Genomic DNA, 26208 nt, shown 5'->3' with positions numbered 1-26208 from the left:
GAGGGTCTCAGCATTATACACTAACATTGCTGACACACAGTCTCTCAGCCTCACAAATTGCCTTCTGTTTAAGAGTAGAGTACTTAAGTAGTATATGATCCAGGAGATTGTGAGAGCATTTACATTCGAAGCCTTGAGCTTTATCTCCGGTTGATTGGCCAAATGTTGTTAAAAGCGCTGCAAAAGTCAAAGAACATTATCCTGACTGTGGTAACATCTTTGTCCAAGTGGAAGTAGGTTTTGTGGAGCATTTAGATGAGAGTATCCTCAACACATATATACAGTATGTGCCTATATGTAAAAAGAAAGGTAGACTTCCAGATAGCAGGAGTGTATGTTATTGGCTTTTCTTATTATATTAAAGAGGTGTTATTTTAAAGCTTAGTCCAGTAAACTGTGATTGTCCTGAACATCTAAAATAACATTAGTCGGCATATCTATTTAAAGCATAAATTGCAGCAATGTTTTTAATTACTCTATTGAGTTTATTTACTAATGCCCTTGATGTCTTTGCTAGAGAATTCACTCAGGGAGTTGCCCTGTCTTGCTCAGCCACATGCCCTCCCTGAGAAGGTGACCCTGGGTTGCAAATCTGTGCTTTAAGGATGGCAAGCAGCAAGTTCTGCCACTTTTCTAAGAGGCATCTCCATCAGCCAGTTGCTGATCTGGCTGCTACCGGTGAATGGGTTTCTAATGTGACAACTCTCTGTCATCTCTCTCTCTCAACCTTGTCACAAGCCAGTTACTGTGCCTTGTCTTTAAAGTTTTCTTTCTCATCCTTCTACTGATCATCCCAAGAGTTTGCCACGAGCTTGGCCATAGCTGATTCATGTACTTAGACTGGTCTCCTCCGTTGGTGAACCAATAAGAAATACATGTCAGCTGAGAATCCCTGTTGCTGGTGTAAAACTTCTGTCCCATGAACACTAGAGTGTGCTCTCATACCATTTCCTGAACCCGGATAAATTATAAAGAAACCGGAATCCAATGAATAAAGCTTGAGTGTGTGTTTGCAAATCTACACCCTTGAATTTAACTCTGACAAATTTTTCACAGATGAACATTTGTTCACAGGAAGATCATTGGCTATTTTTAATTCTGATTTCTTTCTTTATGGATGAGTGACTGCACCTGCGCTTTATTAGGGACGTTCACCTAGGAGTAATTTTTGGAATTAGGCACAGGTAAACAAAATTGCTCCCAACGGTTGGTTTAGTTTGTGAAATTTTGGTTGGGGGCCAGGACGTTCCCACAGGGGATTTTATTTAGTGATTGCGCCTGCACTTTATTTTATCCCAGTCAATGCCAGATACTCCAGTTAGTACTGAATACAAAAAAGAGACTTTTAGAAAACCAAAATACATCAAGGACTGGTCAACATAGGGGCTAAAACAAAGTACTGTACAGTGAATTATACTACATTGTTAAATCTGCACATCAGAGTCTTTAATTTGCCTTAAAACCTGTGCTTATATTTGACCAACCTAACTGTCTAAGATAAGATAAGATAGGAACTTTATTCATCCCAAGGGAAATTCTTATGTCATTAGCATGTTCAGTGCAAAGAAAAATAAAAATAGTACAACAAAGATTTAAAAAAAAAAAAGTAATTGTGCAAATATACAAAAATATGACAGTTGTGCAAATTTACAAAAATACGACAGCATATGACAAGCATATGACAATATACAAAAATATAACAGATTATTATTAAATACAAATTATTAGTGTAAGTTATGAAAAGTGACTTAATACTTGTGCCTGAGTAAAATGAGCTAGCCGCTTGTGATGACAGGATGGAACTAACATACCGCCATAAAGGCTGAAGAAGATCACCTACAGAACGAAGAGGAGTTATAAAGCCTTATTGCCACAGGTAGGAAAGATCTCCTGTGGCGTTCGGTTCTGCATTTGGGGGCAATGAGTCTTTTGCTGTGTGTGCTCTGGTGGTTCCTCACGGAGGCGTACATAGGGTGAGAGGGGATGTCCATGATACTGAGGAGCTTTTTCAGCATACTCCTCTCAGACACCTCCATCAAATCCTCTAGTTTGACGTCTTTAGTTTAGTCTACCTTTAGTGTCATCTTGCAGCATTTCTGAGGTGCACGATATTTATCAATGAGGTATTGTACCAGTTGCAAGACATCAACACTGCTGAAAGGTTCCAGGCAAGGATAGGTGTGACCTGCAGCATGTATGGAAGACAGTTAGCTTTTGGTTCTGAAATAATAAACAACTTTAAATGTAAAAGGTTTCCAATAGAACTGGGACTGGATTTAATAAATTATTAGTTTGTCTCTATTATGTAATAAATCAAGAGGAGGGATTTTCCTAAAGTCATTAGTCTAGGTTTTGAAACTGATGTAGAGACAAAGGCAGAACAAACTGCTTAAAATGGCTTTGTGCTTTTCTTTTCTTAGCTTCTTCCCATCCTGAATCTGGTGAAGGGTTTTCCTTGTGCAGGTACCAAGAGGCAAAATCTTGAAAAAGCACTCATTGAGTACCTGGAGACCTTTGACTCCTGTAAATGTGCCCCATGTCCTAACAATGGAAGGCCTGTGTTGCTTGGTACAGAGTGTTTATGTATTTGTCAGCCTGGAACATACGGACAGAACTGTGAAAAGCGAGCACCTGACTTTACATCAGGTATGGACTTCAGTTTTGGTCCTTTTTTTCTTTTTCTGGAATACAACTCATGATGCAGTAGATCACATCATTAGTGATGTTGTCTGGGGTCATTGGATGTTTTCGGAGTTTAATTTTGAGCACTTCTGCTCAAGTGAACCAACCATGGTTGATTAGGTCATGACTAGAGGTCAGCCTGCATGTTCTGCAGATTGCCATGCACTTGGTCTCCTCATCTAGAGGCATTTTGAGGCTTGACCTTCTAAGCCTCCAGTTTCTGGGGTTTTGAAAGTCAAGGAAGCAATTGGTTGTATTTATTTATTGTTCCTTTTGTATTAAGGTTGTTAAAAATGATTCATGTTCTCCTAGAGCACCGTCTTGTTTTGCTTATGGGCGCCACCATTTTAGGATAGTTTTGCTAGGCTAGACAACCAGGAGTGTGCAATGCAGGACATCATGGCCTTAAAGGTTTAAAGATCAGGTTCGGGCACTTCCTGGTTGTCCAAGTTTGGATTCACAAGCAAAACCCTCTTAGAATCACTTCTTATTATTAGTTTTGAGTTAACTGGTTATGACAACGTTTCAGCTGTCTGACTACATGTAATGTATTCTTTTTTGGCTTACAAGTTCCCATTTTGTGTTTTGACCATGGTTCTGGTTAGACATCCTAAGCTTTGTTTGTTTAATTGTAGTCTTCCTGGCTATAGTCCCTTTTGTGCTATCTTCTGATTCTCTCTCAAAACTGCTGTTGCACTGTGCAAGCAGTACAGTATCTAGTCTCTTTCTTGTGCCAGAGATGCACAATTTGCTGAATGTTTTGTTCAATGCAGCCTCCTGCAGCCCACCTCTATAACCGTGCACTTTGCCTTCCATCCCTGCTTCTTACAGCTGCTAGCCAGTTCTTTGTTTTTGCTTAATATCCTTTCGTAGGCCTCCTTTAGGCATTCCTCCCATTGCGCTCACAGCTGCAGCAGGATCATGTATTTTATTGACTTTGAAACTTTATTTTATGAGAAAATAGTCATAACATGAAATCTTGAAGGCATCTGGTGCCTCCAGGGAAGTCTTTCCTCTTACATCTGGCAACTAACTGCAAGCTGCTGTGTTATTTCAATTCAACAGCACTTGTTGGCTTAATAAACACCTATCAATATATTTTATGAACCCATCAGTCCATTACAAGGTTATAGGAAGTTACAGCCTATCCAGGTGAAAGCCTTGAGCAAACCCTGGCTGGGATACTGCGGCCTACACACTGAAGAATCCTGGAGTGACCATTCAATCTAATGTCAGTTACTCTGAGAAAAAGACTTGATAGATGGAATACGTTTCTCTCTTTTATTAAACTAATTTTGTTCAAATGTTGGCCAATAGTGGAATACCAAGAGAAAAATCATATAAAAATAGACATACTCCATGCAGTCTGCAAAAAGGTTAGGATTATAAAGCAGGCCCCTAGTTAATTTGAATTTAAAATTATCTTTCACCAATGTTTTTGCTTGTTTTTACACTTCTCTCAAAGATCATTCCCAAGCTTCTCACTAGAATACAATTCAAAAAGAACAAAATCAACCGTAAATGAAAAAGTATTAGTTACCTTCACACCTAAGGAAATATTTGGTTCACAACAATGTAAAGTTCGATAAAAATAATTTTCTGTTTAAAGAAGGATGAGAAAAGCTTGTTTGAAATAACACTAACATTGCAGCTTTTTGTTTGTTCTTATGTCTAAACTGTAGCTGTGGTAGATGGGTATTGGAGCTGCTGGTCTCCCTGGAGTACATGTGATTCTATGATGAAGAGGACACGCACAAGGAGCTGTAACAACCCAATTCCAGCAAATGGTGGCAAAAGCTGTGTAGGAGTGAGTCAGGAAGAGCAAGATTGCCACATTGCTATTTTCCAAGATCGGTAAGATTATTTTAGCAGCACTCAGATAAAAGCAATGGCATTAGCAAATGAGTTTGCCTGTTTTAGGAAATCACTATTTTTAAAAGTAATTTAGTAAATTCATCCAGTGATAGCCTAATGCCCAGTTCAGGGTTAGTCTCTGTTTTGTAGCCAGTACTTCTGGGGATAGACACCACCTCCCATGATTCTGAATTGGATTATGCAGATTTCCTAATAAAGATGTATAACAAACTATAAGTGAAGACTATATATTGTGATGAATGGCAGGCAGGGATGTGGTCCCTAACTCCTTACCTCGCAGAGAGGCCAGATAAAGAGACACAAAGTGCACCCTACCTTAGCCAGGAGGCTGGCATGAGATGCCAGCAAAAAAATAAAGGTGAGTACACTAGCATCCTGACAGGGTTGGACAGTATAATACTGGCTGGGAGGCATGCTGAGAACTTTAATCCTATGGAGCACCCCTAATTGGGTTCCATGGGTGCCACCAGGAGGGGCTGTGGAGGTTGTCTGACCCTACTTCATTGGGCTTCTGCCTGACCCAGAAGTGCTTCCTACATGCATCATCCTACATTTACATTACATCCAAGGTGACTTACAACATTTATGTTACAATTGGTTATATTTCCTTTGGTTTTCCAGTTGGAGCACAGGTAGGTCAAGTGAGTTGCTCATGGTCACACAGTGTCAGTAGTGGGATTTGAACCCACAGCCTCAGGGTTTGAAGTCCAAATCTTTAACCTCACGACATATTTGCATTGGAAGTACTCCCAGGTCCTGCATGAAAGGAGCTGCTCTGCCTAACCCAGGAAAGTTGGAGTCGGGTGCGGAGGAGGGACAAACCTCGCCGGTGGGAGTGGAGGAGGAAAAAGAGAAAGAATTCGATTGTTCGGTTTTTTGAAACCTTGAAGAAGTGTTTGTAAAGATATCTATGTAAAATGAAAGTTTAATCTGAACCCAGGAATTGTGTCTTTGAAATTGTGTCTGGGGTATGATGTTCTGTTGCACCTCTATAGGTCACAAGATATACACAATGAACCAACAATTTCCCTAAATAATCGTTCCATTTTTCTAATTGCTTTGAAGAGGAGGTGTTTGTATTAATGATAATGAAGAAAGAAAAGATGATGAAGAAGAATTTTCCACACAAACAGACAAGCCTGGATGTTCAGTACCCCAGGCACCAGACAACAGTTACTTGAGAGTAAGAGTCTAAAATATATATATTTTTTTCTTTATTTTGCCTTCTACAATTTCTTTTATTAGGAATTAGTTTGTTTTCACATACCCCTTGGGGTCAGAGCACAGGGTCAGCCATTGTATAGTGCCCCTGGTGCAATTGAAGGTTAAGGGCCTTGCTCAAGGGCCCAGCAGAATAGGATCTCTTTTGGCAGTCACGGGGATTCGAACCGGCGACCTTTGGTATACCAGCACAGATCCTTAGCCTCAGAGCTACCACTCCGCCCACCTCTAAGTGTTTATAACGGACTACCGTTTTTTCTTTTATAAAGTCAATGATTGAACACTTGCCAGAGCACTAACTGGGTCACCTCTGGTATTTATTTATTTACTAGCTGTAAAAACCCCGGGCTCCTAGAAACCGTGGATTCTGGCACTTCAATCAATCATTCACATCGGTCGTGTATTAGCGGCTCCTCGTTGGTTTCGTTTTGCAGGCATGCTCACCTCCGTTTTCTATCAGCCGCTAAGTGAGTTTTTTCTCTCCTCTGAGGTTTCATTTTGCCGATGTGCTCACCTCGCTTGTGTATTAGCAGCAGTGGTTTCACTTTGTCAATAGAGTCACTTTCTTTGGGCTTCAGCCTGTAGCCTTGCACTTCTGGGCTGAACAGACACACACACACTTCCACGCGTAGATGTTCGTATATAAGATTTATTTTTGTACCTTAAAATGGTTTCACTGAGTTTCTTTGGAATCCCATCAAAAATGCTTCCATGAAAATTCCACACAAGTTTACATCAGCCTTCAATTGAACTATGTGCAGTTGTGTAGTGCATAATTAAGACTTAAAAAGTTAAGCTATGGATGTTATAGTCTGAGGACAGATTCATTCTATCCTTTCCTCCATTTGTCATTTTAAACTGCTTACCCAGTTCAGAGTAACAAGAAGCCAGTACCTAACTCTGTAACACTAGGTATAAGTTGGGAAGTGCATGGACAGAATTCAACTGCTAAACTGCTGAAAATGTTAATTCACAAGACACAAGTTATGAAAAATATTCTAGGTTAAGACGTTTACTAACATTGTATCAGAGCCGCTGGTGCAGAGGCAGGTTAAGGAACTTGGTCAGGGTCAAGCAGTGAACCAGAGGTGGAGATTGAACCAGCAACCATTTAGCTTACAACCCAGTGCTACACCATGCAACCAGCAGAAAATCTTAAAGGAAATGGCTTGAGGGATCAACTATTTTTTTCAAATTTCAGCATGATAAAGTTGTGTTTTTTGTACAGTTTTATATATACTATATTTTTTCTGCTACTATTTTTGCATTTTTTAGAAGAGATATTTTAAAAATAATCTGTTTTTCCTAATAAAGATTATTTGTTTTGTAGAACAAGAAGAGACATTACAATTTTGGTGAAGTTGTGGAAGTTCTTTGTGTGACTGGCTATGGACTTGAGGGATATGCCTATTTCAGGTGTTTGCCAGATGGTACATGGGATCGCAAACCTATGAACTGCATTAGTAAGTAATTTATTTAATATAATTAAAGTTCTCAGTCCTCTGAGTGACAAACTACTTAACAGCATTGTGGCCTGAGTTCAAAGGTATGTTTTATTTTGTGAGTATGGTTTTGCATCGTTCTGTCACTGCGGAGGCCACAAGAACCAATAATTTGGTTGCCAACTTGATACCAAAATTCCCGAAACCTAACAGGACTAGCTTTATTACAGTATCGGCAGTACCAAGTGAAAGTCGGTACTTGCACTCATCTGTGACTGCAGGTAAACAAAGTACTTTGAAAGGCACAATAACACATAAGAAGAACATAAGTAAAAACTAAATATGAAAATAGCTCACAGTGGTGATGACACAGCACTGCCTTAGTACAGTGATCCCTCGCTATATTGCGCTTCGACTTTCGCAGCTTCACTCCATCGCGGATTTTAAATGTAAGCATATCTAAATATATATCACAGATTTTTCGTGGTTCGCGGTTTTTTGCGGACAATGGGTCTTTTAATTTATGGTACATGCTTCCTCAATTTGTTTGCCCAGTTGATTTCATACAAGGGACGCTATTGGCGGATGGCTTAGAAGCTACCCAATCAGAGCATGTATTACATATTAACTAAAACTCCTCAATGATATAAGATATGCTTCCCGCGCTGTGCTTGATTGTTTGCTTTTCTGTGTCTCTCTCACTCTCTCTGCCTGACGGAGGGGTGTGAGCAGAGGGGCTGTTTGCACAGAGGCTTTTTGCCTAGAGGATACGGACGCTCCTCTAAAAAATGCCGCTTTATCGAGGTGCTCAGGCATACTTAAAAGCACAAAAGCATGTATTGATTTTTTGATTGTTTGCTTTTCTTAGCGAGCGCCCTCTCTCTCTGACATTCTCTGCTTCTGACGCGCGCACTCCTTTGAAGAGAACATATATTTGCATTCTTTTAATTGTGAGAAAGAACTGTCATCTCTGTCTTGTCATGGAGCACAGTTTAAACTTTTGACTAAAGGGTGTTATTTCATGTCTAGAGGGCTCTAATAATGTTAACAGTGTGGGAGAGTTTATAAGGGCTTAAAATATATAAAAATAACCATACAAACATATGGTTTCTACTTCGTGGATTTTCATCTATCGCGGGGGGTTCTGGATCGAGGAGGGATTACTGTATATGTCGAAAATGAAAAACAGCCAAAGTCATTACTGAAATGCATTGTGTTTAAGGGAGGAGAATTTCAGTGCCTGAGGCAATCGTGCTTATTATTTAAAAAAGAAAAAAGCCACAACACACACACACATATGCTTTTTGCTTTTGTTGTTTTTGTTTTTTCTGGATCAACTCAATATTTCATTATGGAGTTAATCAAGAAAACAATTTGTGTGTTCTTTTACAGCACAATGACAAATTAGATGTGAGCTGTAATTGTAACTTTTAGTGTCACAGATTTCTAAAACGAGATGAAATGATAGCAGAATTAAACACCATTTATTACAGTGCCATATACAGATCCAATAAAGGAACAGTAAGGCAATTGAAGGGCAATTATTAATTAACATGGCTCATAAGAGTTTGACTTTAATTGGGTTAACAAGGTATAATTATTTAGAAAAAAGGGAAAAATGCAGAGAAAAAAAATGAAAAGAACAGGCAGAAACATGACACCAGAGTGCTAACATGACTTGTCATTCGCATGTACGAGTGTTCTGAGTGGTGGATTGCTTATTCTACTACTAAAGTTTTGAAATAATTGACATAACCTGATTTGAGGCTGTGACATTCCCTACACTCAGCTGTTACCGGAACATGGAATGTGGATACAGTATATTTCATATTCAAGGTTTAATTTTAAGGTACATGGGGACCAGCAATAGTGTGATGGATATATTTAATGTTTCTTAATTTCCAAAACCATATACGGTAACCCTCCTTAAAGTTACACCCCTGAGTGAATCCCACCAATATAAGTCCAAGCAGTGACACTGAGGACTTCCCAGAGCAATATGCAAGACATCTGTTTCAAGATGTGGAAAATTGCTAAGGAAGCTCTCCAAGTGAATAATGTGCTTTTGTTAAATGTGGGGGAAGAGTAATAAGAGTAATAATTGTGTCATCCCACACTTTCCATACCTTTTTCTTGGTGACCCCTCCAAGATCTTCAACATTTCTTCTCAGTTCCCCAGGGGTATTTACATATGCAGCTATATTTCTGAATGGCAGTAGAGAAAAAAATGTCATGTTTACATTTCCAAATACATTTTTAATTATTTTCTACACCTACTTTAGTAACTGATGTGTGACTGGTGAGTTTCACATATATTTTTGATGTCAGGTCAAGCATGAGATAAGTTAACTTCCTTTTCTTCAACCAGCATTTGTAATCATCTGGGGCCTCCTGTATAACGCCGTGCGTAGAACTCGCACTATAACATGGCGTAAGCACAAAAGCCGAAATGTGCTTACGCACAGAAAAATCCAGATGCGGGAATCTGTGCGTACTCCAACTTCCACGTTCTTCCACTACATAAATCCCGATCAGCGTGAAAAGTAACGCTCGTGAACACGCTTTATGTAACACCCCAACTCCTCCCAGAATTACGCCTCTTTGAATATGCAAATGAATATAAATCGCCCTTAAGCTCAGCCTTCTGTGAAAAGACATGGGGAAAAGCACGGGGGAAATATAAGAATTTCAGCGAATACCAAGTGGAGGCAAAGGAAAAGCATACTATTTGTTCAAATAAACTGTGGTGTAATCAACAAAAGGAAGTTGATCGAGTGACATAGCGTGTTGGAGAAACTTGAAAGCTTACGTTCACAAAATCGCACAGTGCCGGAAATAAAAAAGAAGTCACATATCAAAGTCGCCGTGAAAAGGCGAGTTGTAAGCCCACTGTCTGAGTGTCATATGAAAGCTTATTAGGGTACAGAGAAAAAAGGCACACAGTGGGGAAAAAGCACGAAATGTCAACTTCAATCTCGACATTTCCACTTTAATCACGTAGTTTATTTTGTCATTAAAGTAGAACATCATAAACTTCATCTTAAAATTGTTTAATTAACCAGTTTCTCAAATCACATCGTCATTAAAGTAGCACGTTAAATGCTTTGTTTTGTATGTGATCTTCTATGTGCTCTATGTGTGTGAATCACTACTTGCTTCTTAAACCGGCTCTCTTCCTCCAACTGGACACAGAGTCCATTACATTTGTGATATTACAGCTCTCTGAATAACTAAAATACTGAGATTTATATGTGATGTCATTTTCATGATGTTAGGAGTTAAAGCACGTTATTAAACATGTGTTTCACTTCGATGAAATAATTTATTGCAGCAGTACTCAGGGGCGGCTCTAGGCTTGTGGTGGCACTGGGCAGAGGAAGAATCGGTGGCTCCTTCGCCCACCAATGTCAGTAAGGCAGCTTATGCACAGTGGATGGCCACATCCGTTGCAGACACTGCCGCCTCGTGCTCATGATACAAGCATTTAACTTTTGCCGAAATTTATCGCTGCGTTTTTAGCTGTGTTGTTATTTTCTCTTTCTGTTTTATATTCAATATACTGTATATTGGCATAGCCGCCACTGCAGGGATAACATGCAAACTCCACGCAGGGAGGACCCGGGAAGTGAATCCAGGTCTCCTTACTGCGAGGCAGCCGCGCTACCACTGTGCCACCGTGCCACCCTGAGCTAGAAATTAATTCTTCTAATGCAAAGAATGTGTATGTTCATGCTGTGTTTTTATTTATAATTTCACTTTTTTCCTGTTATTTAATACAGAGCGCATTTGTAACAGGCCTAAAGTAGAAAAAATTACCAATTTATCCCCATTCAAAGAGGAATATGAAATTGGGGAATACATTGATCTTAGTTGCCCTGCTGGATTTCGAGTGATTGGAGCCAGCTCTTCAAGATGCACAACTGGTCTCTACTGGGCTCCACCGATTTCTGAAGAGCAAACATGTGTAAAAGGTATGTTATATTCTAGTTTAAAAAATCTAAACACTAGCATGTCTGTGTCTGATGCTAGTACATGTTTTATTTATACATATAAGTCTACCTAGCATCTTTCAGCTCTTTTTTCCAAAAACTGCCTGGAATGCTTATCAAAGGAATTATTAGAATTTGATATCTGGAAAAATTCTCATTGCAATGACATTCACATATGACAATCCCAGGTGTTTATTAAGAATCAGCAGCAGCACCTGGAATTTTAAGGCAGAACTATCCAACTAATATAAATGGTGTTACTTAAAGTGGACCTTCCCAGAGGTAAATTAAATCCATTTAATGTATTTTAGGGCTCAAAATCCTGAATACTGTATTAAAAAGGTACTGCAACGGTCAAAATGTAAGGTTCCAAATTAGTGTAGTGTCTCTTCCTGACAAAGTGGGGTATGTGTGCAAAATTTTGTTGAGATTTTACCAAGGGTATGTAATTGTGTAAAGATCAAACACACACACACCCACATTGAGCTTTATTTATTGATTGCTGGCCCACTATCGCTCTGAATCTCTTTCTTCAGTGCTCTTAACTTGTTAGTTTAATGCTTGCTTACACTCTAAATTGTGAACAGATGCAGGAATCCCATTGACCAAAACAGTATGGGGTCCCTGATTACTGGCTCTGTCCTGTTAAGGGAAGTAGGAGATGCTGTACTAAGCATTGTTAGTGGGATGTATCATCTGTCTACAACAGGGGTGCTCAATCACAGTCCTGGAGGGCTGCAGTGGCTGCAGGTTTTTGTTCTAACCCAGTTGCTTAATTAGAAAGCCATTTTTGCCAATAATTTCATTTCATGGCTTGTTTGTGCTTTAACTCTGCTGCATCAGGTAATTCTCATATCCTACATTTTCTTCCCCTTTCTAAGGATATCATCCAAATGATTTGAAGGCTAAAATGGATGAGTAATTCTCAGTCCATCACTTTTTTTCTCTTCACTTTCCTTCTAGTATTTAATTAAACCCACTAGTACATGATAAATACACACAGGTGTAAATGGTAACAAGCTAAATGGAGAAAGACTGGTCTCTTTTGTCATTTGCATGTTATTGCTAATTAAGACCAATTAAAAAACAAGAATACAGTACAGCTGTTTAAGACTAAAATAAGCAATAAGGGTTCAAAATCTTAACGTGTGAGACAACTAAAGTGAAGCAGAAGTGTTACTTGAGCAATAAGTGCTTCTTATTAAGCAATTGGGTTGGAGCAAAAACCTGCAGCTACTGCTGGCCTCCAGGACCGTGACTGAGACTACAAGCTTCAAGTTTCAAGCTTAAATGGGCATGCTAGTTGATTTTATAACCTTGGGATCTCAAAACCTTACTAATCAAGAGTGAACACGATTCTTAAGTAATCACACGCTAATCTGACTGACACTTGTTTAGTTTCTTGTTTACTACTTTACTCTTATATAGATTTATAGAGTCATTATTGTCACATGTATAGCATACGATTAAATATGCCTTATGTGTGTATGTATGTATATCCCTATGTTGCACCTATACCTGAAACAAATGAAACAGTATAGTACTATATAATACCAGAATTATACATGTTTATTTGCACAGCACAAACTTAAAGAGAGATAAATATGGCAGTACTCAAAGTATCAAAAGAAACAGACAGAAACTGAGCCTCCAGCTATGTATCATTATATACAGTAATTATGTCTCATTTGTTTTTATTTATATCAAGATTTAAGATTCAAATGCTGTCAGTCCTGTTTTAATTTGTTCATTTTTTATCAGTTTTTTGCTAATGTTGTTATCTGTGCCATTTTTGTGAATCCCTTTTTTCACAATGTGTGCATGGGTACACTCATGGCCTGACACGTGAATCAAGGCAGCTTTGTTACTTATGATCAGTTTATAAATTCTTTAATGTTTGTGTTTTTTTTCTTCAAAGTGACTTTCTGTAAATCATTACTTAGCCTTTTGAACAACTAAAAATCCTGCCTTGTGCTTTGACTTTCTGAGCCCCTGCTTGTTTGTGGATTAATGTCTTAAAACTGACCTGGCAAGTCTGGCTGCTCTTTTAGATCTCTGTGTATAATAAACAAACTACAGTTTTTCCTCGCCTGTATTCTTCACTTAAATGGTTTTATTCTAAGCATTACACTGACCTCCCAAGCAAGCTGTACAAAAGAACTTCAGACATCATCTGCTGGATAGGTTTGCTGGCCCAATGACCCATGGGCTAAAAATACAATAGAGAAGCATTTACATTAAAAAAAAAATCTACTCTTTCAAATTTCCAGATATTTGTCCACACTACCTTCCTACCAAATCAAGCATTTGTTAGCTCTATGCTTTATGTCCTAGTGTTGAGCTACATCTAGGGCAATCTCTGGAATCACTTCTGGTGTCATGGTTGCCCTCATAATGTCTTGTTGCTGGTAATGAATGAAACATTTAAGTTTTGATTTGCTTACTGTTTCATAAAACTCCTGCTAAAATTTGTTTCATTGTAAGTTGCAAAATGCAAAAGTCAATAACTTGCTTAGATGGGAAACAAGGAATATTGCTCTTTAAAGCCTCTTTCAAACTTCCTTGTTTACTTGTGCTTATTTTTCACAGCTATATAATGCAGATGATTGTCAGCACACTAGTAAAATCAACTCTAATTATGTCTCTTCTTCAACTTACTGCAGCGGAGCCCAATTCACTTTTTAAAAATGTAACATCCTACATATTTTATGCACTAAGACACACCAAAATGCACCATTGTGCTCAATAATACAGTAATGTGCAGTGGCTTTTCTCTACAGGAAAACTCGCCATTGGAAGCTGCCTTTTTCCACATTACTTAGAAGCTGACCCTATCCTGTTTCTTGTTTTCTGCAGATGAAGTTTCACATACTCCAAGCGGTGTGCGTCACTTCAGTCTCTGATGCATCTTTAAGATTGCAATCACCAAGATGGCCATAATTGGCAAAGTTGGTATTCTCTTACCAGAACAAACACAACAACACAGCTGATGGCTCAACAAAATGTCTACATTTTACAGGACATGAGTCTGTCAATTTTTTTTGCTACATATCTTTATTTAAATGCTAAATGGCAAGCTGAGAAACACATTCAGAATTAATGCATTAAAACACGTCCAGATAGGAAATAAGTACCCTTTTTCTTATGTCAATGGCATGAACTAAAAGTAAATAGAAATGAATTGCGATTTGTTTCACAAATTGTTTTGAAATGCAAAACACTGAGCTTTGCAGCAAATTCAGTTTTGTGCAAATTGTTTTAGACATCACTACGTCTGGCCTTATCGACAGAGAGCTCTCTGATGGCCTCAGATTACACTGAGCACTTAAAGGGCGAAGCACCTTGTAATTTGTGGAGATCCAACTACTGTATTATTTAGATGTTTCCATTAAAATCGGTGAAAAAAAGCTTTGGAGTTTCAGTTTAATTTAAACCTAAATAAAAAATTTAACATCTTATTATGGTCTTATAAATAAGCTGAAATATAGTAATCACTTGATTGTAACAAAATACTGTAGTACTACTAAGCAATCATAATTACTTATTGTGTAGTTTTTGCTCATTCATTTGGCAAAGTCTTGGATATATTATCATAAATGAATGCAATTTAAACATTGTATCTAAGGATTCAATACAGATTAATACTTGTAAGGACAGCTAAGTTCAATTATCTGTAATACTGTATTATTAAAAATAACATACTTGAAGCATTCTAAACATATTATTCAGTGTTAATATATTAAAGTACTGACTGGTATTTCAGAAAAAAATAATTAAAAATGAAAAGTCATTTGTCCTGTTTATTTGGAAGAAAAAAAAACATGATTGCCTTGATTGCTTAAACGTGCTTTATCTTTTTAAAAGGAGCTGTAACTGTGTAGTTTGCCTTCACCTGACATCTACAGAAATGATATTGATTAGCCTTAAATAACATCAACTGCTTCTGTAGAATTTCCCTCAAGGTTATTTGATTCAGAGATAACCATAATCCACAAGGAGCTAACAAAACATGTTCAAAGTCTTACTTTTAAAGATACAGATTAGAAGAGGAATCTTTAGGATTAGGAGAGGAACCTATAGGAATCTTTAAGGCACTGCACCGTGAAACCAAGTTAAGAAGTGAAGGAAATATGACACAACTAGGACACTGCAACAGCCAGGATGTCTGCCTGAAAATATGAAACAAGGTAAAGAGAAATCTCATCAGGGAGGCTACCAGGAATTCTATGATGACTCTAACGGAGTTGTAGGCATTTATGGCAGTAACTTTTTCAATCACAAGCCTGTATCAGTTTCTCAATAAAGAACATTAACATCTGCATACATTTTTCAAAACTTGTTCTGTCCTCTACAACATGTGTAGATATTGTTTTATAGTCTGATAAGTCCAATGTAGGACTTTTTTGACTTATTATACAAGTTATGTTTGGTGCTAATTCAACAAAGTTTATCACCCAAAGAACATTACCTACTGTCAAACATGGTTGTGGCAGCGTAATGATACGGGGCTGCTTCTCTCTAGTCTAAACAGAGACTCTGGTCAGGACAGAAGTTAAAATGGATAGCTCCAGATAATAAGATCCTATGATCAAAGTCTGCAGCCCTCGGCCAGACTGCGGACTGTAATGAAGAATCTAATCTTTCAGCATGTTTGAATCCCAAACAGACATTTAACCCAACCATGGAATAGCTCAATAAAACCAGCATTCCAGAATGGCACAATCAAAGTGTAGAGATAACTCCAAAATCTACATGTGCTCCATTGTTAGAGACTTTATGACTGGAATTGAAGCTTAAACAAAGTTTTAGTTAAAAGGTGTGCACAAGGTGTTTACATTTTTTTTAACATTCTTAACTAATTACTTAAAATGGTAACTTTGCTTTTCTCTGATTATGTATTTATTTAATGTTGATTACAAGATAATTTTGTTCTGACATAATTTGTCTTGATTATAGCCTTTACTTCAACATAAACTGAAATTTCAATAAGAATGTGAAGGCTTGATATTTGCTGCAGGTTTGTGAATTATTCTATATTGTTGGTCTACGTAAAAGAATATGTGAATTATATACATAACACAAAGATGAACACATCAAAGCTGAATATATACCGGGGCAACATTAAAAGTGAAATGTTTAACATTCTGTGAGAGAGGAGATGCATATACATTTTCTGTATTGCAGTGAAACCCTTTGTTCCTGAATCCAGCTGTAACTTGGGCGAAAAACGTGTAAATTCAGTATGTGTCTGCATGATTCCTGAACAAGATTGCAGGTATGAAAAGTTTATTTAAAACATTTGAAGTGTAAATCTAGAGTTAGACATGTAACCAGAGTTGTCATGAATTATTGAACAATTTCATAAAATTGAGTATGAGCTGCTTTATGGAGTTGGATGAGTTAAATGTAAACTCTGCCATGACTACATACTGATGAAAAGAAGAGAAATGATTTAGAAAACCCATAAACTCATCTAATGAGATCTAGCTAATTTATCTTCCAAATTTGACTATTTTGGACAAATCGTTATTTGATGAAAAACGGCATGCTGGTACAGTGGTTAGTACTGCTATTTTGTGGATCTAAAGTTCAGGGTGTCAACCCTGTGCCTGGTTACTCTTTGTGTAGAGTTTACATATTCTCTGTGTCTCCAATATAAAAGTATTTGGGTTTCTGTCTTTCTTACGGCAAACTGAAACCAAACTGAACAACAAGGTGACATTACAGAGAGAAAAAGAAGAGAAGAGACATCTGCTCAGCAGCAGCTGATTACATGATATGAAGAAAAATAATGACAGCCCCAGCCTCCTTTGTGTACAGCCTGCTGGTAGTCGTGAAATGTGGCCGGTGGCAACCTCCATAAAGTTATGGGGCTTTGCATCTTTCTTATGGCAAACTGCACAGGGAAACTGATCAAGAGGATTTCAGCGAGGGAAAAAAAGAGCAACAACATGTGCTGAGCACGAAGCAACTTACAGAAGCTGATTGTCTAATAGGAATAAGAAGAATGACAGCCCCAACTTCCACCTCATGCAACTTGCTGGCACTCGCAAACTACTGGGGCTGGAACCTTAATCTTGGGAGGACTGGAGGTCTGCATGATTTCTAGTTTTATAAATTTTCATTTTGTGTCAGTTTAGATGGGTGCAGCCATCTGTTATTACTTGGTGGCAAGAACTAAAGAGTTCCGAAAAACATTGTCCCTTAAGTGTCTGCTAGTAATACTGCATACAGAATCTATAAAGAATACAGATAAAAGTGTTTATTTTTCACAAGGAAAATGGAATGTAATAACATGAAGCTGCACAGAATACAAGAAGACAAAAAGAAGTTGCCAGTCCAAGGGGAACAAAAGTCCCAGTACAAAATCCCAAGAATGATTGAAATACAGAGTAACAGGACAAAAAATCCAGTAAAGCACTAAACATTTGAAAATCAGTAAAAGCACAAGAATTCACCTTTTTTAAGTGCATTTGAAATGTACCACCAGGAACTGTGGGAGAACACCTCTTGGGGGACCACACACAAATTACATGGAACATAGCTCGTAATAAATTAAAGTAACATTAACATTCAAAAATGGATCAAAAGTGAACAAAAAGTACATAAAACAAGGAAATGCACCCCAGACAGGGAAAGAACCCTGGCCAAAATATAACACCATCTTGTTTGCAGTTACATGTCAATTATTATCATATTGTTTGCATGACAAATGTTGTTACTGCCTTTACACTAGATGGGAGCCCTCGGACTTCTTTGTCCAAGTTTTTGGATTTAAAACAAAATAATTTCATCTTGTGTTTTGAGTCTTGGCAAAGCATATTCTAGTTTTGGTATTTGAACTCTTGGTTTTCTTCTTTTGACTTTGATTGTCGTTTCACATTTTGGTTTATCTGCCAAACCCATGAATAAATCACCAATATTAACAAATAAGCTTTTTAAATCATCCCTGAAAATCCTTCTTTTAATAATGCATTTTGCCCTTTGGACACATCACTTTTATTCTGTCTCATATACAAAGTATAGGGAAAGTATTTTAATCGTCCAGAGATTCGATGAGATGAATTCTCAATGTTTTAGACCTCCCTGACTTTCTCACATATGAAGTATAGGGAAACTATTGTAATCATCCAAAAATTCCATTTCAAGGTTTTGATAAATCTTGACGTTTTAGACCTCCCTGAGTCCGAAAATACCATTTTTGGAATTAGATCTGTGTGTTTGTCTGGGTGTGTGTGTGTAGGTAAACATGATAACTTCAGTACGCTTTCACTTAGGTCAACCAAATTTAGCATACAAGTATTAGGCATAAAACGTAGATTTCTATCCGTTAACCAGAAGTGGTACTTTACCTTTTATTCATGCAGCTGCAGAGTCCAATTTATTCAACTTTACTTTTATAATACTTGTTCAAGATATTATTAATTTCATTTGATTTGTTGTTTATGGTTCTTTAATGTACATAATATAAAAATATAACCATTGTCTTGCGAGATTTACTCCTCAAATAGACAGTACATCCCCATATCTAAGTATACAAGAAGATCTAGGGGAGACCACTCCTGATTTTTACTCTTGGTCCTGATGCTGATGAACACATAAAAGATTTCTCTCTATTATAATAAAATTATCCTGCAATGAGACAAGACATTTTGGAAGATGAGACTTTTTGGAAGATTTTTTCAAGTTGTGCAAATCGAGACTTTGGCTATGGGATGTTTTCAAGTCACGCCCTTCTCTCAACCATAGAAAACCACACACACAGTACTCTCACCTCTCATTTGTGTGAATGCTTTTGACAGGCACAGCTCTTGCTCTCTCAGCTCATAAATTTTAACGTTTTCCTCATTTTAAGTTCCCAAATTAAAGAAGACGTATTATTTCCAAATCTTATTGAAGAATTTCATCACAAAGAGTTATCAACAGAAAAATGAGTACCTGGGCAATCCTAGCACCGAGAAACGATGAAGTCAAACAAATTAATGCCAAAAAAGACGATCGGTTAAACTTGAAATTGGTTAAATGTGTTTCAGTAGACTATGATGAAACAGTTGGTGGAGATCGTGTGGAAGATGAAAACATCAACTTACAATATCCCAAAGAATATCTACAACCGTTAACAACGTCCGGTCTTCCTCAGCACAAATTACTGTAGAAAGAAGGATGTATCCAAGAAAGGTAATGTAGTACATCTTCAGGGGATAGCATTAGACAACAAAACAGATCTTGATATGCCATTCGTATTAAAACGTTAACAGTTTCCCATTAGAATAGCTATTGCAAAGACTGTTTACAAATCTCAGAGCCAAATATTCAAAAAAGTTGTTTTATTTAATAGAGACAAAGAAATTAAATTCAATCACGTGCAGTTATATGTGGCTTTGTCACGATGAAAGTTCAAACACAGAATCACAATTCAATGCGATTTTGACAAAATTAAATTTAAAAAATTGTTTTACTTAAATTTTACAGTAAAAGTGTGTTGTGTGTTAATTTCAAAGCCAAACGGAACAAAATCGTAATACGCAACGAATAACTCTTAACGCAACATGAAGCATAATTTACATTCAAATTATTACGTTTTAATATTTTTTAATATGGTTAATTATACATGAGCAGCAGAGCCGCAAATTGGCTAGCGTAGCGTAGTCCAAGCACAGGGGTTGGCGAGTGAAGTGAGCCCCCTAGCTTTTACTAATTCTGTTTTTATACAATATGTGACTACTGTGGTTAATGCAATTTACATTTATTAGCTTAGCAGACACTTTTATCCTAAGAAACTTACAAAAAGAGGTTAACATGATCGAGTAAACATCAGTCTGAGGGACTGTTTAGGGACAAGTTTACAAAGTTGATCTTCATAATTGTAGAGCTCAGAACAAAATACAACATACATATAGTGAGTTACAACTCCTGGGTTACAAAACTTAATTACGTAAAAGAAAATTCTTCAAACATTTCTTAAACACATTGAGGGAGTCCGAATTTCGAGTGGTGGTAGGCAGCTCGTTTCACCAGCTAGGAGCTACACGTGAAAACAGTCTGGACTGAAATATGATGTCACCCAGAGGTGGTATTACCAAGCCATTCATCAGCAAACCTGATTGGTTGAGAAGGAGCAAAGGACCTCTCCCTATATATAGGTGCTGTTGCATTGGTTATTGTGTAGTCAAGCATCAAGGGTTTTAACTTAGTATGTGCTTCTACTTGGAGTCAATGTAGTGATCTGAAAAGAAGAGTGACATGAGAACACCAGACTGCCGCTGTATTTTGAATCATCTGCAGTGGTTTGGTAACACATGACAAGGCCAAACTCTGGACGAGGAGTTGTGCTGCATACTCTGTCAGATGTGTTCTGATCTTATGGATATTGTATAGAGTAAATCTGCAAAGCCGAAAGACTGTAGCAATATGGTCCCTGAAGGACAGCTGGTCATCAATAACCACCACAAGGTTATGAACAGGCTGTCAACAACAAGGACACAGAAACCATGAACAGAAAGTTCTTGTAAGATGTCCATCAAATTCCTCTGTCTTGCCTTCCATCCAAACTCCACTCTAAATAGAATCCGTACAGTAAGAGTAATACCTACAGATAGATATTTTTTGCCTTGTTCTTGTAGTGTTACTTCGATTAGTTTTCTGTCACTGCCTAAAGCAAAGACTCACTTGAGTACACTTGATAGCAAATGCCACTCAAATGTCCATATGTCTGTTTAGCAACAATTACAATAAAACTGTAAATGTATATTTAGTTAGTTTTGGCATATAAACTAAATTTTGATTGTTCTCTAAACCAGATCATTTAGGTTGTTGTTTGGAGTAACAAAATATATGTCTTGTCTTTCCCCAGAGCATCATTATTATTAATTTTAACACACAAATTTATGGTTAATAAAACACATAAATATTTAGTTACTTAAATTACCTATGCATATTAATTATTAATGTTTTTTATTATTACGTGGCTTACATGTTCTACCTTCACAATTTTTATACTCATGCTGGGACTTTTAGATGAAGGTCACATTGAAATTACACTAAAAAGTTATCTTGTTTGTGTCTTGAGAAACATTCCCTTTGCTACTGAACTTTCTGTTTTTAAGAGCCCATATATTATAATTGTATTTTTGGAAATTCTTTTGGGTAGTTGACAAAATCAGAGTATCTTTACAGTGTGTTCTGCATTTTGACAGGGCTATTGCTTAAGCAAATGTTGTTTAGCATGTATGTCACACTTTGGTATTTACTATAGACACAACAATAACAAAAATAAATTGTTTTCCTTCTTATTTTTTAGCGACTATATAGATGAAATTTGTGTATTGGATACAGAGAAAAACCAGTTCATGATGCAATCTCCCTGTACCTTCTATGCTTCAAAATGTCTTGGAAAAACACTCCATTTTGTAAACGAGGGTCCCTGTGCTCTTGATGTCAACCAGGAGTGGAGTCAATTCAGGTCTAGCATGGCTGCAAAGAGCACTAAACAAGAGGCCTGCAAGTATGACACCTGTTACGACTGGGAGAGGTGCTCAGGTAATAGCAGCTTGTTAAAACTTGAAATTCAAGCTTCCTTTTTTCATTGATTACATCCATCCAGCCATCCATCCATTATCCAACCCGCTATATCCTAACTACAGGGTCACGGGGGTCTGCTGGAGCCAATCGCAGCCAACACAGGGCGTCATTGATTAAATTACTTAGGAAATTAAAATGGAGGTTACTGTATTTCTTAGTTTAGCTTAGTTTAACTTTTTAATAATACAACTTTCAATTTGGGAAACAATATTTTAATTCATATGTTCAATTGGTCAAAAACACTAACCCAAAGCAATAAAAATTGTATTTTATGCTTTATTTTTATCAACCACAAGTGAAATACATCATTATTACTCTGTGGGACAAGAATCCCAAGGGCATCAGTACAAAAATTAGTGTCCTAATGCAATTACACAAAATATACAGTCCAGACCTGATACAGTTTTGGTCATGCTTAATGTCCACTTTTTGTGAAGTATTATAAAGATTTGATAAAAAAACAAAATTACTTTTGGGATGCAGTTCTGCATTTTAGAACACATGATGCTTATAGATTTTGTTTATTTGGATACTGACGACTTTTTTCCCCCTCTGTAAATCCAATTTCTTTAAACAAGAGGCAGTACATCAAAATGAACAATAATGTTAACATGCTGTATCTATCCTTCTTCTTCTTTCTCTTCATGTTTTCCCACTTACATGTGGGGTTGACGTGCTTGATCGACATTCTCCACACAGCTCAGTCCTTCACCTCCTTGCCGGTCAAGCCCTTTTCCTCCTCCTCTTCTTTTATTTTATCCTTCCACCTCTGTTTTGGCCTCCTTTGTGTTCTCTTCCCTTGTAATTTCATTCCCATCACTATTTTATCCACATATTCATTGTCTCTACTCATTTCATGTCCATACTACTTCAACATACTTTCCTGTACTTTCTTAGATATCTCTCCTACTTTTGTTGTGCCTCGGAGTGTCTCATTTCTTATTCTGTCCTTTTTGTAACTCCACACATCCACCTCAACACTCTCGTTTCTGCCTAAGACAGACTAGTTGCAGAGTTTTGTAAACGGATGCTACAATTAAAAGTCACTGGAAAAGTTCTGTAATGTTAGATAGGCTTAAAAGCCACTCTCAGAATGTTAAACATGACAAATTACAAACATAAGCATGACGGTATCATTTTAGTCTATTTCAAGGACATTGATTATGAATATGTTTTATTTTTGATTTCTAATCCTTTACTATGGATCTAGCCCTTTATGTACCTCTATCAAAGAGTGAAAACGACAAATGTCTATTACAATCGAGAATATTTCAACTTTAAACATTTTAAACCGAAGCACACATTTTAATATCTCAATTAAACTTTAAACATTTTAAACTGAAGTACACATTTTAATATTTCATATATTTAGCACTACTATTCTTGCTTATTATGTACTTTTGGCTCATGAAGTCAATCATTACATTTCTTATGAACACCCCATATTAGGTTGACTTATCCAATTTCAAACTCTTTTGAATGCTTTCTTTGGTTAGTATATATTTAAATATCAGCTTGGGAAGTTTGGGAGGGCAAGAAATCCAGTGGTTATGTTTTTATCTTGTTTCAAAGTCATGTTATGTAATTTTCTAATCCTCTTAATCCTTACAAGGGTCACGTGGGCTGGAGCATAGGGCACAAGGCAGACTCAATCTCTAGACAGGGCGCCAGTCTATCCCAGGGTGAGCACACCCCCCAAACATGCCAACTCACCTAACCTGTATATCTTTGGACTGTGGGAGGAAACCTGAGCACCTGGAGGAAACCCACACAGACACAGGGAGAACGTGCAGACTCCATGCAGGGGGAGCTGAGACATGAACTCTGGTCTCCTTACTGTTAAGCAGTAGCACAAATGCTGCACCGCTGTGTGTCTCCTATAGTAATTTCATTAAAAAATATTTAACAAAAAAATAAAACAGGAACTCATGGATAAACATATTGTTTACTCCAGCTGCACACATTACATATTTGGGATAAGAACATGGATGATATTTAAAAATAAAGGTTCTTGTAGAAATCCGGAATAATGAATAGGTAAATTATATAAATGAACACTGCATCGAAATCATAATTAGGTTCACAAATCCCGAGATATTCTGTGGGACTACTATTTGTGCTCGACTTTTAAACATGTGAACCTCTGAGAGTCTGGATGTTCGTCAGAGCCCTAATTTCAAGGCATCATCTTGTTTTTCTTATGGTCTTAGGGGCACCTGATATTTTATTTGTTTTGGTCAAAGAAAGCTGGGAGTTATGGTGTTTCACAAAATGACAAATCAAACGTGGTTAAAGCCTGTTCTTTCTTGTAAGGCTGTTTGGTGCAAGTTTAACTTTTAATATATTTGATTGTGCTAAATGACCTCACAGTATAATGTGCCACAGTATTACATTTAACTTAAAATATGAATGAGTTAGAAGCAATGCTTAATGTGTAATTGCATATTATACATTTACAGTATAATCATAAAATCGGTTAATTCCTAATTAGCATAGCTGGTTGTTTTTATGCTGTACAATGTGTTCAGTGATGTCACAAACCAAACATAAATGGGGCATAAAAAACAAAAAACAACTTTTGTCTTTACAGGTTCAAAGTGTGAATGTCTGCTGCCATATAATTGCCCAAAGGATGGAAAATTGCTGTTTTGTGTGGAAACTGGGACATCTAAAACAAAAAGAACATTGAATTTGTGCAGTTTGGGAGCGATAAAATGTTCCAGAATGCAAATAAATGTTCTACATGAAGGCCAATGTTAAAGGTGCAAAGAGACATACAGTATATACAGTATTTGGTTCCCAGTGGAAATGATTACATGGCACAAAATCAGTCAAGATGCAGTATTAATATGGATTGTATTTTTGGATTAATGAATCTGCATGCAACTTCATGTCACACTTAGCTGTACTGTGACCATACGAATATATTATGAGGTGAATGTGAGCTCTTGCCAGAGTTGGCTTCGAAATTAAGTGGCAAGCAGTTTCTTTTTAGGTCCTCCCTGTCATCAAAAAGTCAAAAACACATTTTTCTCTCTTGAGACTCCAAAAAGCAATTCGATTATGGTTCCATCTTGTCCTGAACCCCTAATATTTTAGTGCAGGGAAAAGGATGGCATGCAGCGGCACTCACAGAATGTATTCTGTGTATACAACGAGTTACGTATATATTGGTTTCACTTATTAATTTTAAAGGCTGATGTAATAACGCCTATGGCTCACCAGAGTGAGAACTCAATACCAAAAACACCAATGCGTTTACAAAGAGAAAAGGAACTCTTAATAGTTACAAAGGGACACATCCTCCAGTGAGTGTTTGTGTGGGTGAAGAGAGGATTGCGTTCACATCACTTTGCTGTAAGTGTACAGTTGGCTTGAAGAATTTCCCAAATAAGTAGTTTTGTCACTCGTGTCCTTGGCACTGTACACTTGTAACCCCAAGAGGATCTGACATTTAGAACTTCAGTATAAACAGCCACTTCTAATCAAGTGGGATTACAAATATAATTAGTTATTCATTTCTTTTTACAGTAACTAGCTAAAATGTTACAAGTCTAACCAGATGAAGTGCATAAAATATTGTTTAAAACATGATTACAATGTATTTTAGAGGACTTTATTTTTAAGTACACTACTTAATTTTTCAACCAAAATAAAACAATTTTTATTATAACAATTTGTGTGGTCCTTTTATTCCATTACCTGAGTAAAAAAATGAGTATTGTTGTACTTATGTGCATACATATACTGTATACTCTTACCTATGTGACATGTTTCTGTAAGCCCCACTTATATTACTTGATGTTGAAAAAATTCTTTTATAAAATACTTTTAAATAACAGTGGAGATCACCTTTGCAATGACAATGGACCCAATGAAGCCTACATATGAACAGGTGAGTTCTCAGTGCAGATGGACAAATATACAAGTGCACGAGCCTTAAATAAGATGGGATCATTTGCATAACATGGCTAAGAAACACATCAGTCTTCACCAATCATCACAGAGATAAATGGTATGATCTATGGCATAACCGATATCTTTGCATATCTGAAGGTTCCCAAATTATTAAACAGTCTTGGGCAAACATCCCATCATTCAATAGGAACTTATGTTCTCTTCTAGAGAACAAATAAAAGGAATTAACTGCCATTATTATATCATCTCCATAATAAATGTGATGGAAACCAACAGCACAGTCAGAAACACTTCACAGACTAACACTTGGATACCTTTGTTTCTGTACTTTATGGCTTTGTTTATTTGTATTCTAGAAGTGTAATTTTTGATATCTTAAGTGATTAGTACTGATAAAAAAATAAAGTAATGGGGTTAAAATACTTCCTTTGAGTTTTCAGTGTATCATTTTTTTTATTCTGGGTATACTTGTGGGTATGTGAGGCTCGTCTGAGTGTATT

At 37.0% G+C, this 26208-nt stretch overlaps 1 protein-coding gene across 3 annotated transcripts in view; it reads left to right on the top strand.

The window, feature by feature from the left end:
- The window catches only part of c6 (complement component 6), a 59545-nt gene extending 34082 nt beyond the window's left edge, over window positions 1-25463 (top strand). For all 3 annotated transcript variants that reach the window (XM_039758628.1, XM_039758625.1, XM_039758627.1), the window contains exons 11-18: window positions 2421-2646; window positions 4365-4536; window positions 5623-5740; window positions 7109-7241; window positions 11000-11191; window positions 16394-16484; window positions 21510-21748; window positions 24381-25463. In XM_039758628.1, the coding sequence (XP_039614562.1) occupies window positions 2421-2646; window positions 4365-4536; window positions 5623-5740; window positions 7109-7241; window positions 11000-11191; window positions 16394-16484; window positions 21510-21748; window positions 24381-24550 (1341 nt within the window). In that variant the 3' untranslated portion in view covers window positions 24551-25463. The remainder of the gene's footprint in view (window positions 1-2420; window positions 2647-4364; window positions 4537-5622; window positions 5741-7108; window positions 7242-10999; window positions 11192-16393; window positions 16485-21509; window positions 21749-24380) is intronic.
- The last annotated feature ends 745 nt before the right edge of the window (window positions 25464-26208 follow it).

Source organism: Polypterus senegalus, chromosome 7, assembly GCF_016835505.1.
Source record: "Polypterus senegalus isolate Bchr_013 chromosome 7, ASM1683550v1, whole genome shotgun sequence".
NCBI classification, from domain to species: domain Eukaryota; kingdom Metazoa; phylum Chordata; class Cladistia; order Polypteriformes; family Polypteridae; genus Polypterus; species Polypterus senegalus.
This window is presented reverse-complemented; position numbering and strand designations above follow the sequence as displayed.